Source organism: Achroia grisella, unplaced genomic scaffold, assembly GCF_030625045.1.
Source record: "Achroia grisella isolate CSIRO2021 unplaced genomic scaffold, CSIRO_AGI_Agris_v1 utg1296, whole genome shotgun sequence".
NCBI classification, from domain to species: domain Eukaryota; kingdom Metazoa; phylum Arthropoda; class Insecta; order Lepidoptera; family Pyralidae; genus Achroia; species Achroia grisella.
Window position 1 is genome coordinate 1671 of NW_026712614.1, and position 13247 is coordinate 14917.

The 13247-nt window shown below is 51.8% G+C and overlaps 4 protein-coding genes across 4 annotated transcripts; all 4 read right to left on the reverse strand.

The window, feature by feature from the left end:
- Window positions 1–268: 268 nt before the first annotated feature.
- LOC131855080 (uncharacterized) lies at window positions 269–1058 on the reverse strand. Its single transcript, XM_059206294.1, has 2 exons — window positions 799–1058; window positions 269–686 (listed from the first exon to the last, which is right to left on the reverse strand). Exons 1-2 carry the CDS (start codon window positions 1056–1058, stop codon window positions 269–271), a joined length of 678 nt encoding a protein of 225 aa, XP_059062277.1.
- Window positions 1059–1132: 74 nt separating this feature from the next.
- Window positions 1133–2794, reverse strand: LOC131855081 (uncharacterized). The gene has a single exon (XM_059206296.1). The coding sequence runs from the start codon at window positions 2792–2794 to the stop codon at window positions 1133–1135; it is 1662 nt and encodes a 553-aa protein (XP_059062279.1).
- A 141-nt stretch (window positions 2795–2935) lies between these two features.
- On the reverse strand, window positions 2936–5128 carry LOC131855082 (uncharacterized). Its single transcript, XM_059206297.1, has one exon. It carries the CDS (start codon window positions 5126–5128, stop codon window positions 2936–2938), a length of 2193 nt encoding a protein of 730 aa, XP_059062280.1.
- A 59-nt stretch (window positions 5129–5187) lies between these two features.
- LOC131855083 (uncharacterized) lies at window positions 5188–5906 on the reverse strand. The gene is made up of 2 exons (XM_059206298.1): window positions 5721–5906; window positions 5188–5634 (listed from the first exon to the last, which is right to left on the reverse strand). Exons 1-2 carry the CDS (start codon window positions 5904–5906, stop codon window positions 5188–5190), a joined length of 633 nt encoding a protein of 210 aa, XP_059062281.1.
- Between the last annotated feature and the right edge of the window lie 7341 nt (window positions 5907–13247).

Here is a 13247-nt window from a genome sequence, read left to right on the forward strand (position 1 = left end):
TTGGGATCTATATTCTATTCTGTTTCTATCTGCCGACCTATTTATTTTCGGGGATTGAAACCACAATCATTATAATCATTTATTTGTCAAGCATTTTGTAAATAATAACATAAAATACTTAAATCTCTATAAACTTATCCCTATCAAATCTACTATTCTTAAGATGTTACTATGTAACAATTGTACTATTTATAAATTTGCTATATCTAATCGAACTTATTTCTACAAACTATGACTATATATAATCTTTAAGCGGTGGTCCGGAACATTATTCTCCCGCCGCTGCAGCGGTCGTTGAGGGCGCTGCAGGAGCCTTGTCTGGTTCCGGAGCCCGCTCTTCACTATCAGCAACTCCCGTTGGCAGGACCACGAGTCGTTTGGTTGGCCTCCTCAGCACGCCATTCTTGGTCTGGATGTCGGCCACTCGGATGACGCCGTCTGGGCCGGGAAACACTGCTATTACTCTCCCGCGCGGCCATGTGTTGCGCGGGAGATTGGAGTCGACGATCAGGACTAAGTCCCCGATGCGCAGAGGTTGCCCCGTGCCGCGGGGCTCCCGCCGGTGTTGAAGTTCCGGTAGGTACTCCCGGAGCCATCGGCTCCAGAAGTGGTCTGCTAGCCGCTGCGCTCTCTTCCAGTGACTCCGGCTATCGATATCGGTGTCTTCAAAACTTCCGGAGTTTGCACTTTGCCCGATCCACCCAGTAGAAAGTGGTTAGGCGTGAGGGCTTCCTCGTCGTCCGGTCAGTTGACACATGTGTGAGCGGACGGCTATTCACGGTATATTCCGCCTCACACAGCAGTGTGACTAATGTTTCTTCCGAAGGGTGCCGCTCATGCAGAGTGGCGGCTAATGCTGTTTTCACGGAGCGGACGAGACGTTCCCACGCTCCGCCCATGAATGGTGCGCTGGGGCTGATGAACCGCCAGCGTATACGATGATTAGCCGCGTCTTCGCGACTTGCTTCTATGGCGGCGCGACGTAGCTCTGCGTCTGCGCCGTGGAAGTTGGTCCCATTGTCGGACCAGATCTCGGTTGGCTTCCCTCGTCGGGCCATCATCCGCCTGAGTGCGGATATTGCGGAGTCTGTGGACAATGAGGTGGTTAACTCTAAATGTACTGCTCGCGTTGTCAAGCATGTGAACAACGCGACGTAGCGTTTGTGGTGTTGTCGCCCCACGGTGACACCAAGAGGCCCGAAGAAGTCCACGCCTGTGTATGTGAACGGCCTCTGGTGATGGGCGAGTCGGCTGACCGGATGGTCGCCGGTGGGCGGGATCGATGCTGTTGAGCTCGTCGTAGTCGGCACAGTTGACATCGCTTGACGATGCTGCGAATTGTCGGTCTTGCTCGAAGTATCCAATAATGCTGTCGAGCTTCGTTCATCACCAACTCGACTCCGGCGTGGTGATGTGTTCTATGCACCCAGTCCAGGTATAACTGGGTGTATCGATGATTCCCATCCAGGACTATCGGTTTCTTCATGCTGTCTGTAACATCGATGACTGCTGCTATTCTTGATTTCAACTTGATATAACCGTCTTCTTCGATCACCGCTAGTGGTTTCAGTCGGCTATTGTTATCGACTGTCCCTTTACCGCGGAGTGTTTCTATTTCGTTCTTGAACGATTCTTGTTGCGCGGCCCGTATCCACAATTGTTCCGCGCGCTGTATATATTCCGCAGTTAATTTGATGAAATTTCTTTCTTCACTATTGTCGAACCTCGGCGCTGTCCGTACTATTTTGCGAGCTGTCTTCTTATTCCACGCCGGGTCCTTCTCTATATTGCGCGCTGTGCGCCGATAATGTACCGCGTTTTGTGAGGCGGTGTTTTTTTTATTTTCGACCGCTTCGCGTAGCCAGTCGATGAACTGCAACACGCGTGCTGTGGCTCGTAGCAGTCGCAGCCATGACGTGAAGCGTGTGATGTCCGGGAGTACGCCGCTGTCTGTTGTGTTGCTATCGCCTGTGTATACCATGTGCGTGCGTTCTTCTCCGGTGTCTGTTGTTATGCCACCAGGCTCATCTTGCCCGGGCCATTCTTCCTGCGGCTTGTATAGGAACTGGGGTCCGGTGAACCATCGGTGTTCCGTGTCGAAATCCGTGGGCACTCCTCGAGTTGCGTCATCGGCCACGTTGTGACGCGTAGGTACCCATTTCCATTCGTTCGCTTTCGTTTCTTCTTCTATTTCCGCGACTCTATGCGCCACGAATGGTTTGAATGTGCGTGGACCAGCCCTTAACCACGCTAATACTGTTCTTGAATCGCTCCAGAAGTATCGACGGTCCGGTTTAATCTGGTATTCTTCTGTAGCCGTACGTGCTAACCGGCAACCCAGGACAGCGGCTTGCAACTCGAGTCTTGGTATAGATACTATCTTCAGAGGTGAAACTCGCGCCTTAGCTACGGCGAGTGTCACGTGAATGTTGCCGTCCTTGTCTTGCACTCTCCAATACACGGCGGCGGCGTAGGCGTTCTCGCTTGCGTCTACGAATGTGTGCAGTTCCCTGGATGACGCGCTGCTCAGCTCCGGATGACATCGTGGCACGTTGATATGGCGTAAATTGATTAAGTGCTGTGTCCACTTCGTCCAGTCTTCGGCTAACTTCTCAGGCAATTTCTCGTCCCAGCCGATGCCGATTCGCCATGTTTCTTGTAAAATGCCTTTCGCTTGCACGGTGACGGGTGATGCTAATCCTAGTGGGTCGAAGAGAGACATGACCGTCCGGAGGGCTTCTCTCTTCGTCGGTGTGCGACTTCCGTTGACTATCTCTTGCGGAATTCGGGCCATATTTAAGTTGAAGCCCAATGTGTCCGTGGCGGGCCTCCATGTGAGGCCTAATATTTTCTCTTCTTTGTCGGCTCTATCTATGGAGACGGTCCTATCTTCTATTCTTGGGCTGTTGTATTTTTCTTGTAGTTGCGGGCTGTTCTATGTCCACTTCCTTAAGTGGAATTTTGCTTTCCTATGTACGGTGTCAACTTCATGGGTGATTTTCATAGCTTCTTCCTCCGTTTGGAAACTTTGAAGGTAATCATCCATATAGTGGTTATGGATAATTGCGTCGGCTGCTCTTGGATATTGTTCCTTGTGTTGTTCTGCGTTGTGGTTCTTGATGTACAAAGCGATGCACGGTGAGCAGGCGGCGCCGAAGATCACTGCCTTCATTCTATATTCGCGGGGTGGTCCCTCCCGCCGGTGTTGTCGCCACAGGAACCGCAGGACATCTCTATCTTCTTCGTTGATTTCTATTCGTAGAAACATTTCTTCTATATCTGCGGCGACGGCTATTGGATGTTGTCTGAATCGCATTAACACCCCTGGTAACGATTGAAGTAAGTCCGGACCGGTCAGCAGATGATCGTTGAGTGACGTCCCCCTGGCGCGAGCGGCTGCATCGAAGACTGGACGAACTTTCCCCGGCTTAGCTGGATGAAGCACGGGAAAGTGTGGAAGATACCAGGTGCGGGCGCCCGATGCTGTGGTGGCGGCTTCTTCCGCGTAGCCTTTTTCTATTAGGAGTGCTATTTGTCGCTCGTATTCTTCTTTCAGCTGTGGATTCCTATCTATTTTCTTCTCTGTGCTGTACAGCCTGTTGAGCGCCGCATCGTAGTTGTTCGGCAACTCGACTTTATCTGTTTTCCACAGTAGCGATGTACTATATCCCTCATCTGGCAGAGCGCGAGTCTTCTTCTGTAGTATTTGTAGTGCTCGTTCTTGAGGGTCGGCGCGCGTTTTCCTTGGTAGCACGCCCAGCGATTCTATAGAGAAATATCTTCTTAATTCCTCTTCTATTCTATCCTCGGCCCCCTCACGTATATGATATACATGGTGGACTTGATGGCCGAGACTGCGAGTGGACGCTCCATGCAGCACCCACCCGAGCGGAGTTTTCGACGCGACTGGTTGTGACGAAGATCCTCGGCGAACTTCTATAGCCAGTAACAGTTCCCAATTGTCTTGGCCGATGAGGATCGTTGGTGTGGCGTCGTGGTAACACAGTATCGTCTTGATGCCAGCCAGGTGTTGACATCGTCGGATATCCCTTTCTTCTATTTGCTGTTTGGCGAGTTTGAGTCCCTTCATTGTCCTGGCGGAGATCTCATACTCTTCTTCTGGTCCGCATAACGTTAGAGTTACGCGTCTCGAACTATTTGTTCGAACCGTTGCGCCGGCCAGTGCTTCTATTTTCAGTGGTTCTGTCGGCCCCTCCGCGCCGACTCTTGTGGCTATTTCCTCATCTATGAGGGTGACGGTAGATCCATCGTCGAGGAGGGCGAAAGTGTCGATGCTGGCCCGCGGTCCGACTATTTTCACCGGCAGTATTTTGAGATAACTGCGCGGCGAACGTGTGAGCGAGACGCCTGTCGATACTGTTGCTGTCTCTGTCTTCTGTGTCTCGCTCGCTGCCCTGTAGTGCAACAATTTGTGATGCATACGTGGGCAGTCATCTATTCCGCAAGTCTTCGTCTTGCAGTTATGTGTCTGTGTTCGATATTGTAGGCATCGGAAACACAGACGTTGCGCCTTCGCTATTTCCCAACGCCCGTAGCTATTTTCTTTCTTGAATTTTTCACACTGTTGCGCCGCCGTGTGCGAATTTGATTTGCACACGGGACACGTTGGCTTGTGGCGGGGTGGGCTGTCCGTCTTGCTCGCTGTATGTGTTCGCTGCGGACGGATTTGAACACGACGACTTTCCGACGGCTTCGGTTTGTCGTCCATGCTTGCTATCTTCATGGGTTCGGCGCTTACGCTATAAATTTCAGCTTCTATCTTCACGAAGTTGTAGTACTGTACTAAATCCGGTACGTCTTCGTGGGCTTGCTGCTGGCAGTAGACATACCACCTATGTCGAATGTTCGGCGGTAGTTTTTCTATTAATAACTTCGCCACTTCCGGGTTGTATAGGAAGTTGACCTTCTTCAACGTCTTCAATGATACGATGCTATTCTTGACGGCTGTGGCGAATCTGCAGAACTCCCCCGGTGTGTCCTTCGGTGGTGGAAGACTCCGCAGCTTTGCTATTTCGACTTCTGCTATGTTGTTCGGTCGACCGAAGGTGAGCTCCAACTCGTGCATGATCTCTTCGGCCGGCGTGTTTGCTATTAGGAGGCTCTTCATTGCTGACCTAGCCTCCCCTCGTAAGGCTCTCCGGAGCCTTTCTATGTTCTGCGACGGCGTTAGATACCCCGCAGATTCTTCATAGGCTGCCTTGAAGGCCAGCCAATCTGTATGCGCCCGTAGAACGGTGTGAGTTCCCCTCTATACTGTGCTGCTAGGGGACCCGACGTTGACGCTTGTGGGTGCGACGCGACGGCCGCTAGCGACGATGTAGTCGCCCTGACGATTTCGGTTACTGCAGTTGCGAGATCACCAACTTGAATGGTGTCTGTAGGTGCCAATCGTTGATGAGTTTCTATGGTACCCCGAAGCGGCTCCTCTATTCTTGCCGGTGTGGGCCTCTTCGGTGGATTCGGTGGTGCTTCTGGTGGAGGCGGTGGTGGCTCGGACTGCTGCTCGAGCCATTCGACGACCCTATTGTGGCCGTCTTGCGATGCTGGTTCCGACGGTTCTTCGTCTTCTTCTTCTCCGAAGGTTTCCAGTCGGGCCAGCTTGGCCTCCGCCAACTGTAATCGATAGCGAATGACCTCTTCCCGGGCGATAGCGATTTGTTTCTGTCTCTCCTTTCTCTATCGGAGAGCTGTGATCGCGCCGTTGTTTGTTGAACGACGGTTTCTTCGACGTCTTGTGTCCCTTGTGGCGACCTCGGCGGTATGCTATGTCGAATAGGGAACGGGTTTTCCCTCCGCGGTGGGTCTGGGACCTGTTCTGCATCTGTTTGATGCTCTTCTGTCTTCTCCTCTTGCATCTTGCCAGTTCTGCTTCGTGTGACGGGCATCTTCTATTTTGTCTTCTATTCTTCTTGATACGGCTCGAAGGACCAGCAGATGTGCTGGCCGCTGCCCCCGGGAGTCGGAAGGCGCGTCGGCAGGCACCGAGTCGCTGGTACGCCCGGACGTCAATCTATCCTCCTCGAGGTGAGAGAGTGCCCTTTTCAAAGCACTCCCTACCTGAAGGGCCTCAATCAACGCCGCGGGCGCGTTGCGGGTGAAGGACCAGGTGCCTCTTTATAGGCACCACGATGATTCGTCCTGAGAAGGACGTTTAAGCGATGATGATGCGACGGTGACACGATGCGATGACACGATGCGTGAAGAGGGTTGTGACGACTATGGCTTTGGCTTGACGATGGCGATGGTGGACGGGCAGTAAATGAGAAAACGGTTCTTGTGGTTCAGAATGCAGAGGCGAGGAGAATTTCTTCAGTGGTTGATTCCTTTTCAGGTCTATTTCGCTATTCAGAGATCAATTTCGCTATTCTGAGGTCTATTTCGCTATTCAGAGATCAATTTCGCTATGATTTGTAGCGCTTTTGGACGCTACTTATATACGATTTTTGGCTACTAGCCAGCGGACCCTTGGTCGCCCTATTCTCCTCACCCTTTATACACTTTTTATTATATTTTATCAATCTTATAATTTATGCTTACAATTTGTGCATCAAACGACAATATCATCTTTAATTTACATTTCTATTATGATGTGTGTGCTGCGTGACGTGCGGTTTAGGAATAATTCGCGATTTCGCGGATCGCGCCTTTTATATGACCTCGCTCCCCTTCCCCCTCATATATATAGCGCGGGAGAGCGAGGTCGCGCGTCAGTCGAACGAATGCTGCCGCGCAACGCACATTACAATTACTATTACATATCTACAAATGTACATGATTATAAAAGATCCCTATGTATTTTGGGATCTATAGTCTATTCTGTTTCTATCTGCCGACCTATTTATTTTCGGGGATTGAAACCACAATCATTATAATCATTTATTTGTCAAGCATTTTGTAAATAATAACATAAAATACTTAAATCTCTATAAACTTATCCCTATCAAATCTACTATTCTTAAGATGTTACTATGTAACAATTGTACTATTTATAAATTTGCTATATCTAATCGAACTTATTTCTACAAACTATGACTATATATAATCTTTAAGCGGTGGTCGGAACAGTCTTCTTCTCGTATTGTGACACGCATGAACATATCCTTGATGTCCGCTGTGACCGCCACACGGCGCTGTCGGAACCTCATGAGGACCCCAGGTAGTGATTGGAGTAGGTCGGGTCCCGACAGCAGCATGTCGTTGAGACTAATGCCCCTTGTCTTGGCGGCGGCGTCGTGCACGATGCGCAGCTTGTCCGGTTTCTGTGGGTTGATGACAGCGAAGTGTGGCAGGTACCATACTCGTTCAGTCTTCACTGGTGGGGCGATTTCTGCATATCCCCTTTCTAACAGCGTGGTAATTTGCTGTTTATATCTGTTCTTCATGTCTTCATTCTTGTCGAGTTTTTCTCAATTAACTCGAGGCGTCGCATCGCTGAGTCGTAGTTAGCCGGCGGCGTTGCGTTGTCGCGTTTCCATAGCAACGCGGTCTCGTAGCCTCCCGCCGGTAACGGGCGAGTTTTTTCTTGCAATATTTTCAGCGCGCGTTGTTCCTCTTCATTGTATGAGCGCTTCGGTGTGACGCCCAGTGATTCGAGAGCGAAGTGTTCTTTCATTAATCGCTCTATGGATTCTTCATTTTCTTGCCCGTCGACTAAGTGACTGATTCTGTGCACTTGCTGTCTCGCTCTCGCCGCTCCCGTGCCGTGCAACACCCAACCCAGGTCGGTGAGTGATGCGACCGGTTGTGTCTTATTGCCTCTTCTGACTTCATGTGCGAGCAGCAAATGCCAGTTGTCTTGACCCAGCAGAACCGTCGGTTGACCTTCTTCATATGTCAGCTGATCTATTATATCGTACAAGTGTGGACAGTCTTCTATTGCGCTGCGTGATACTGTTTGTGGAGATAACAGTAGTTTCTTCATGGTTCGAGCAGACACGGCATGATCTTCCGATCTTCGTCCCCGTATTGTGAAGTGGACAAGCTTCGATTCATCGGCGTTTATGCGTGTCCCGGCCACGGCCTCTATGTAGAAGGGTGCGGGAGGGCCAGTGGCGCCGATTTGCTTCGCTGTTGCTTCTTCGATGATGGTGCACGTTGCGCCGTCGTCCAGGAGTGCGTATGTATCGCACGTTCCTTTGGGACCGATCACTTGTATCGGCACTATCTTGAGGAATGCGATCTTCTTATCTTCTCTCGCAGACGCGACGACAGCGGCTGCTTTATCATCGGAGGGCTCGCTGTCCTTCTTCTCTATAGTGTCGACGTGCAGGAGTGGGTGATGTAGGTGTGTACACCCACCAACGTTGCATCTCTTCGTCTTGCAGTTGTGACGAAATCTTTTTATCCTCAGGCAACGGAAACATAGCCTGTGTTTTTTTGCTATCTCCCATCTTGCTTGTGGCTCGGCGTTCTTCACAGTTATGCAGTCGGGTGGTGCGTGTCCCTCCCTGTTGCACGTCGGACACGGCGGTGAAGTCGGTTTCTCCTGCGTGATGTATGTTTTCACGCTTCTCTTCGTTGCTGGCTCCCGCCGGTCTTCATTTACTATTATTTCGGCGGGTGCGAAGTCACCGCACCTGGCTGCGGTGATTTGCAGGAACTTGGAGAGCGTTATCAGGTCCGGTTGATCAGCTGGCTGTTCTGCTACGAAGTCGTAGTATTTGAATCGTAGCGCAGAAGGCATCTTCTCCGTGATGGATCTTGTCACTTCTTCGTTGTACAAATAGTGGTTCTTCTTCAGGGCTTGAATTGTTGCAGTGACATTGGCTATTCTGGATGCGAATAGACAGATGTCCTTGGGGTTGTCTGACAGCCGCGGCAGCGCACGAAGTTTATTCATCTCGGCCATCACGAGTGCTCCTGGACGGCCGAACCTCGTAGCAAGTAATTGTATTACTTCTGCTGCAGACGTATCCCCAACGAAAAGACAGTGTGCAGCCTCTTTGGCCGCACCCTTTAAACACCGACGTAATCTACCCAAGTTTTCTTGCTCGGTCAGCTGCCCCGCAGACTCTTCATAGGCCATCTTCCAGGGCAGCCATTCGCTTGACGCGCCGTTGAAGGGTGGTAGTTCTGTGACTCGCGGCACTGTGGAGGGCTGAATTGCGCGAGCTGCCATAGTCATTGCAGTCGCCAATTCCTTATAGTCGATACCCCCTTTCAGTGAATCCTCTTCTTTCTTCGTTGGCATCATCGGTGCTATGGAGTCTTCCCTCGGACCGTTGTGGCTTGCATGGTCCCGTCGGAATGCGTCGCTGCACGGCTGCGGCTGCGGCGCTTTCGTTCCCTCTCCGGCGGGTATCGATGAGATATTAATCCCCTGATGCAAGTCGGCGGTCGTCCTCTCTGTGTGCGGCTCCATCGTGAGTGCCAATGTGCTCGTCCGGCGAATCCAGTCCGTAGTCCTCTCTCTTCTTAATGTGGCGGCGTCCTCTTCATTTTCGTCCTCCTCTTCGTCGTCCGTGTCTGCCTCCAATGCTGCGACGCGTGCGGCGGCCAGTTCTACCTCCTTGCGTAGCAATTCTTCTCTAGCTTTAGCCAATTCTTTCTTCTTTTGAAGCTGTGGTGCGCGGCGCCCTTGGAATTGTTGTGGTAGTCTCCGCAGAAGTCTCCGCGGAAGTCTCCGTGGTAGCAGTAGGTTCCGAGGACGTGTACGTCGTGGTGGTCGACGTAGTGGCGGCGACGGTCGGCGTGGCGGCGACGGTCGGCGTGGCGGCGACAGGCGACGTGACGGCGGCGGTGTTTTCTTCGTTTGATTGAGCTTCCATGGCTGTTCTTTGGCTTCTTGTTGTTGGCATCTGTGATCTTGATCTCTGTGCAGTCTTGCTTTCTTCTTCCAACAATCCGGCTTCTCGAAGGACCAGATCTTGATCTCTGTGCAATCTTGCTTTCTTCTTCCAACAATCCGGCTTCTCGAAGGACCAGATGGTCTTGCTTTCTTCTTCCAACAATCCGGCTTCTCGAAGGACCAGATGGTCTTGCTTTCTTCTTCCAACAATCCGGCTTCTCGAAGGACCAGATGTACGGGTATCTTCCCCGTACTTGTTTGTAAGGTTGCGGGTGCAGGTGGAAACAAGAAAGACAAGTGTAATTATCCTCTCGAGCAGAGTTCGGTGGTCTGTACTAGCGATGGAAGCGGAATGAATTGTGCCGCTTTTTTTTTTTTTTTTTTCGGACTACTCTAATGCTGTTGGCCGTAGCTGGCCTTTACAGCTTCACCGGACGTTATGGGGCGAGTGCAGATGGCACTCCAAACCCGCGGAAGGACTTATGGAGCGGCTGAAGGCCAACTCCTGCCCGACGGATACGACTTTAGTCTGAGGGCACCACTAGGGGTTCGAACCTCGGCTCAGGCCGTCGTAATTTCGATCCCCGTTTGAATTGGATGGGGGATCGATCGGAGGGGCGCCCGGGGGCGCCGGTGTGGAGCGCCCGGGCGCGCGCAGGCGCCCGGTTGAATGCGCGATATTGTGTGTTTGAGGTCGTCGTCTTCGCCGGCGAGGACGGTGTCGTGTGTGTGTGTAAAAGTGTGGTCGGGGTGGAACGGGTGGGCCCGTGGGGAGGTTACCTGCCGTTATGGGGTCGTCGGGGTCAATGAGAACGTGCCTCGGGCGACGTTGTCGCGTATGTCGGATATTACTCCTCGGTGCGTAGTCGACCGCACTGACTATAAGCGGATTAGGGTGGATTGGGCAGAGTCGAAGTAGCGTCGAGACGCTTCCTTCATAAACTGCTTGATGGAGGGCAGATTAAGATCGCGGTGGAGATCTACGCTGCGAACGAACCACGGCGCACCGGTGGCTCGACGCAGAAACCTATTCTGAATGACCTGCAGTCTGTTGATTAAGCAGTAGGGTATGTGGGCGAATACGGGACTAGCGTAGGTCATGATGGGACGGATGCAAGCCTTGTATAATGTCAGCTTATTGCGAAGCGACATTTTACTGTGCTTGTTAATAAAAGGATAGAGTCGCCCTAGTATAAAGGCGGCTCGGTCGCGGACACGCTTGATGTGAGGACGAAACGTTAGTTTCCTATCTAGGGTGACGCCGAGATATTTCGTTTTCGAAACCCACGGGATGTTTTGGCCGAATAGTTCGATCGGGTGATTCATAGAGTCGAATTCCCTGCTAAAGTACACTGCTGCACTTTTTTCGGGATTGACTTCTATGCGCCACCGACGGAACCATTCGCCCAGTATCGTTACGGCTTTCTGAAGCCGTCTGGCTATTGTCGCACGGGACTTGGCGGATGTAAAGAGAGCCGTGTCATCGGCAAACAGCGATATTTCGACTTTTAAGTCGGAGAATTTGGGGATGTCGTTGGTGTACAACGAGTAGAGCATCGGAGAGAGGACGGCGCCCTGAGGGACGCCGGCTCGTATGGGGTGCGGGTCGGATAACGCTCCGTTTATACGGTAGCGATAAGAGCGATTCGACAGGAAATCTCGTACAATGAGTACTAGCCTGTCGGGGACACCTAACTGATGAAGCTTGTAAATCAAGCCGTTGTGCCAGACTTTATCGAAAGCCTTAGCCACATCGAAAAATAGGACGCCTGTACCGCCTTTGGGGGACTTGGTGGCGAAGTACAGAGTGTTTTTGTGAATGTGCTCCGTGATGCGGTGCACTTGATGGACGCATGAGTGTTTGGCTCGGAAGCCAAACTGCTCATTGATGAGCAGGCCTTTGGAGTATATAAACTCCTTTAGGCGGGCGAGGAGGAGTCGCTCGTACAGCTTGCCTATAGCCTTGAGGAGGCTGATAGGACGATAACTGGACGGGTCGGATTTATTTTTACCGGGCTTGGGGATGCCAATGACCACGGCTTCTTTCCAGCTGTCTGGAAATATAGCGTTGGACAGCGCCGCGTTAAAAATAGCGACGAGTAATAACAAAAGTTGGGATGGCAGACTTTTGACTAATCTATTCGATATGCCGTCTGAGCCGGGTGATTTTTTGATAGGTAGTTGTTTAACTAGCGTTTTGACCTCATCAATCGTGACTGGTGAGAGGGATTCGGTGGGCGGGGTGGACGCGATGCGTTCGACTTCGGTGTCTATCTTCTCGAGATGACCTGCCTCGACTGGGAGCGTGCTGGGGGAGCATTGGGCTTCTAAGTTGGACGCTAGACACTCAGCCTTGTCTTCGTCGAAGAAGGCTATAGTGTTGTCGGGTCGGGCATTGTGCCGCTTTTTTTTTTTTTTTTCGGACTACTCTAATGCTGTTGGCCGTAGCTGGCCTTTACAGCTTCACCGGACGTTATGGGGCGAGTGCAGATGGCACTCCAAACCCGCGGAAGGACTTATGGAGCGGCTGAAGGCCAACTCCTGCCCGACGGATACGACTTTAGTCTGAGGGCACCACTAGGGGTTCGAACCTCGGCTCAGGCCGTCGTAATTTCGATCCCCGTTTGAATTGGACGGGGGATCGATCGGAGGGGCGCCCGGGGGCGCCGGTGTGGAGCGCCCGGGCGCGCGCAGGCGCCCCGGTTGTGTGTTTGAGGTCGTCGTCTTCGCCGGCGAGGACGGTGTCGTGTGTGTGTGTAAAAGTGTGGTCGGGGTGGAACGGGTGGGCCCGTGGGGAGGTTACCTGCCGTTATGGGGTCGTCGGGGTCAATGAGAACGTGCCTCGGGCGACGTTGTCGCGTATGTCGGATATTACTCCTCGGTGCGTAGTCGACCGCACTGACTATAAGCGGATTAGGGTGGGATTGGGCAGAGTCGAAGTAGCGTCGAGACGCTTCCTTCATAAACTGCTTGATGGAGGGCAGATTAAGATCGCGGTGGAGATCTACGCTGCGAACGAACCACGGCGCACCGGTGGCTCGACGCAGAAACCTATTCTGAATGACCTGCAGTCTGTTGATTAAGCAGTAGGGTATGTGGGCGAATACGGAACTAGCGTAGGTCATGATGGGACGGATGCAAGCCTTGTATAATGTCAGCTTGTTGCGAAGCGACATTTTACTGTGCTTGTTAATAAAAGGATAGAGTCGCCCTAGTATAAAGGCGGCTCGGTCGCGGACACGCTTGATGTGAGGACGAAACGTTAGTTTCCTATCTAGGTGAATTGTGCCGCGTTCGGCACCTATATTTATACTCCGCCCGCTCGCACCGTGTCAAGTACTAGGTAACGATTGTGTTACGCACATAGGTGCGAGCGGGACGGAGAGCGCGAAAAGACCACCTCTACTCGCTCCTTTATTTATTAATTTAAACTTTACAT

What these genes read in the sequence shown, in the direction of transcription:
- LOC131855083 (XM_059206298.1), bottom strand. Translation starts at nt 5,906, where the DNA reads ATGCCCGTCACACGAAGCAGAACTGGCAAGATGCAAGAGGAGAAGACA. An exon ending in CCGTCGTTCAACAAACAACG is followed by an intron (nt 5,635 to 5,720) that starts GCGCGATCACAG and finishes TATCGATTACAG; the next exon opens with TTGGCGGAGGCCAAGCTGGC.
- LOC131855081 (XM_059206296.1), bottom strand. Translation starts at nt 2,794, where the DNA reads ATGGCCCGAATTCCGCAAGAGATAGTCAACGGAAGTCGCACACCGACG.
- LOC131855080 (XM_059206294.1), bottom strand. Translation starts at nt 1,058, where the DNA reads ATGGCCCGACGAGGGAAGCCAACCGAGATCTGGTCCGACAATGGGACC. An exon ending in GAAACATTAGTCACACTGCT is followed by an intron (nt 687 to 798) that starts GTGTGAGGCGGA and finishes GATCGGGCAAAG; the next exon opens with TGCAAACTCCGGAAGTTTTG.
- LOC131855082 (XM_059206297.1), bottom strand. Translation starts at nt 5,128, where the DNA reads ATGAAGAGCCTCCTAATAGCAAACACGCCGGCCGAAGAGATCATGCAC.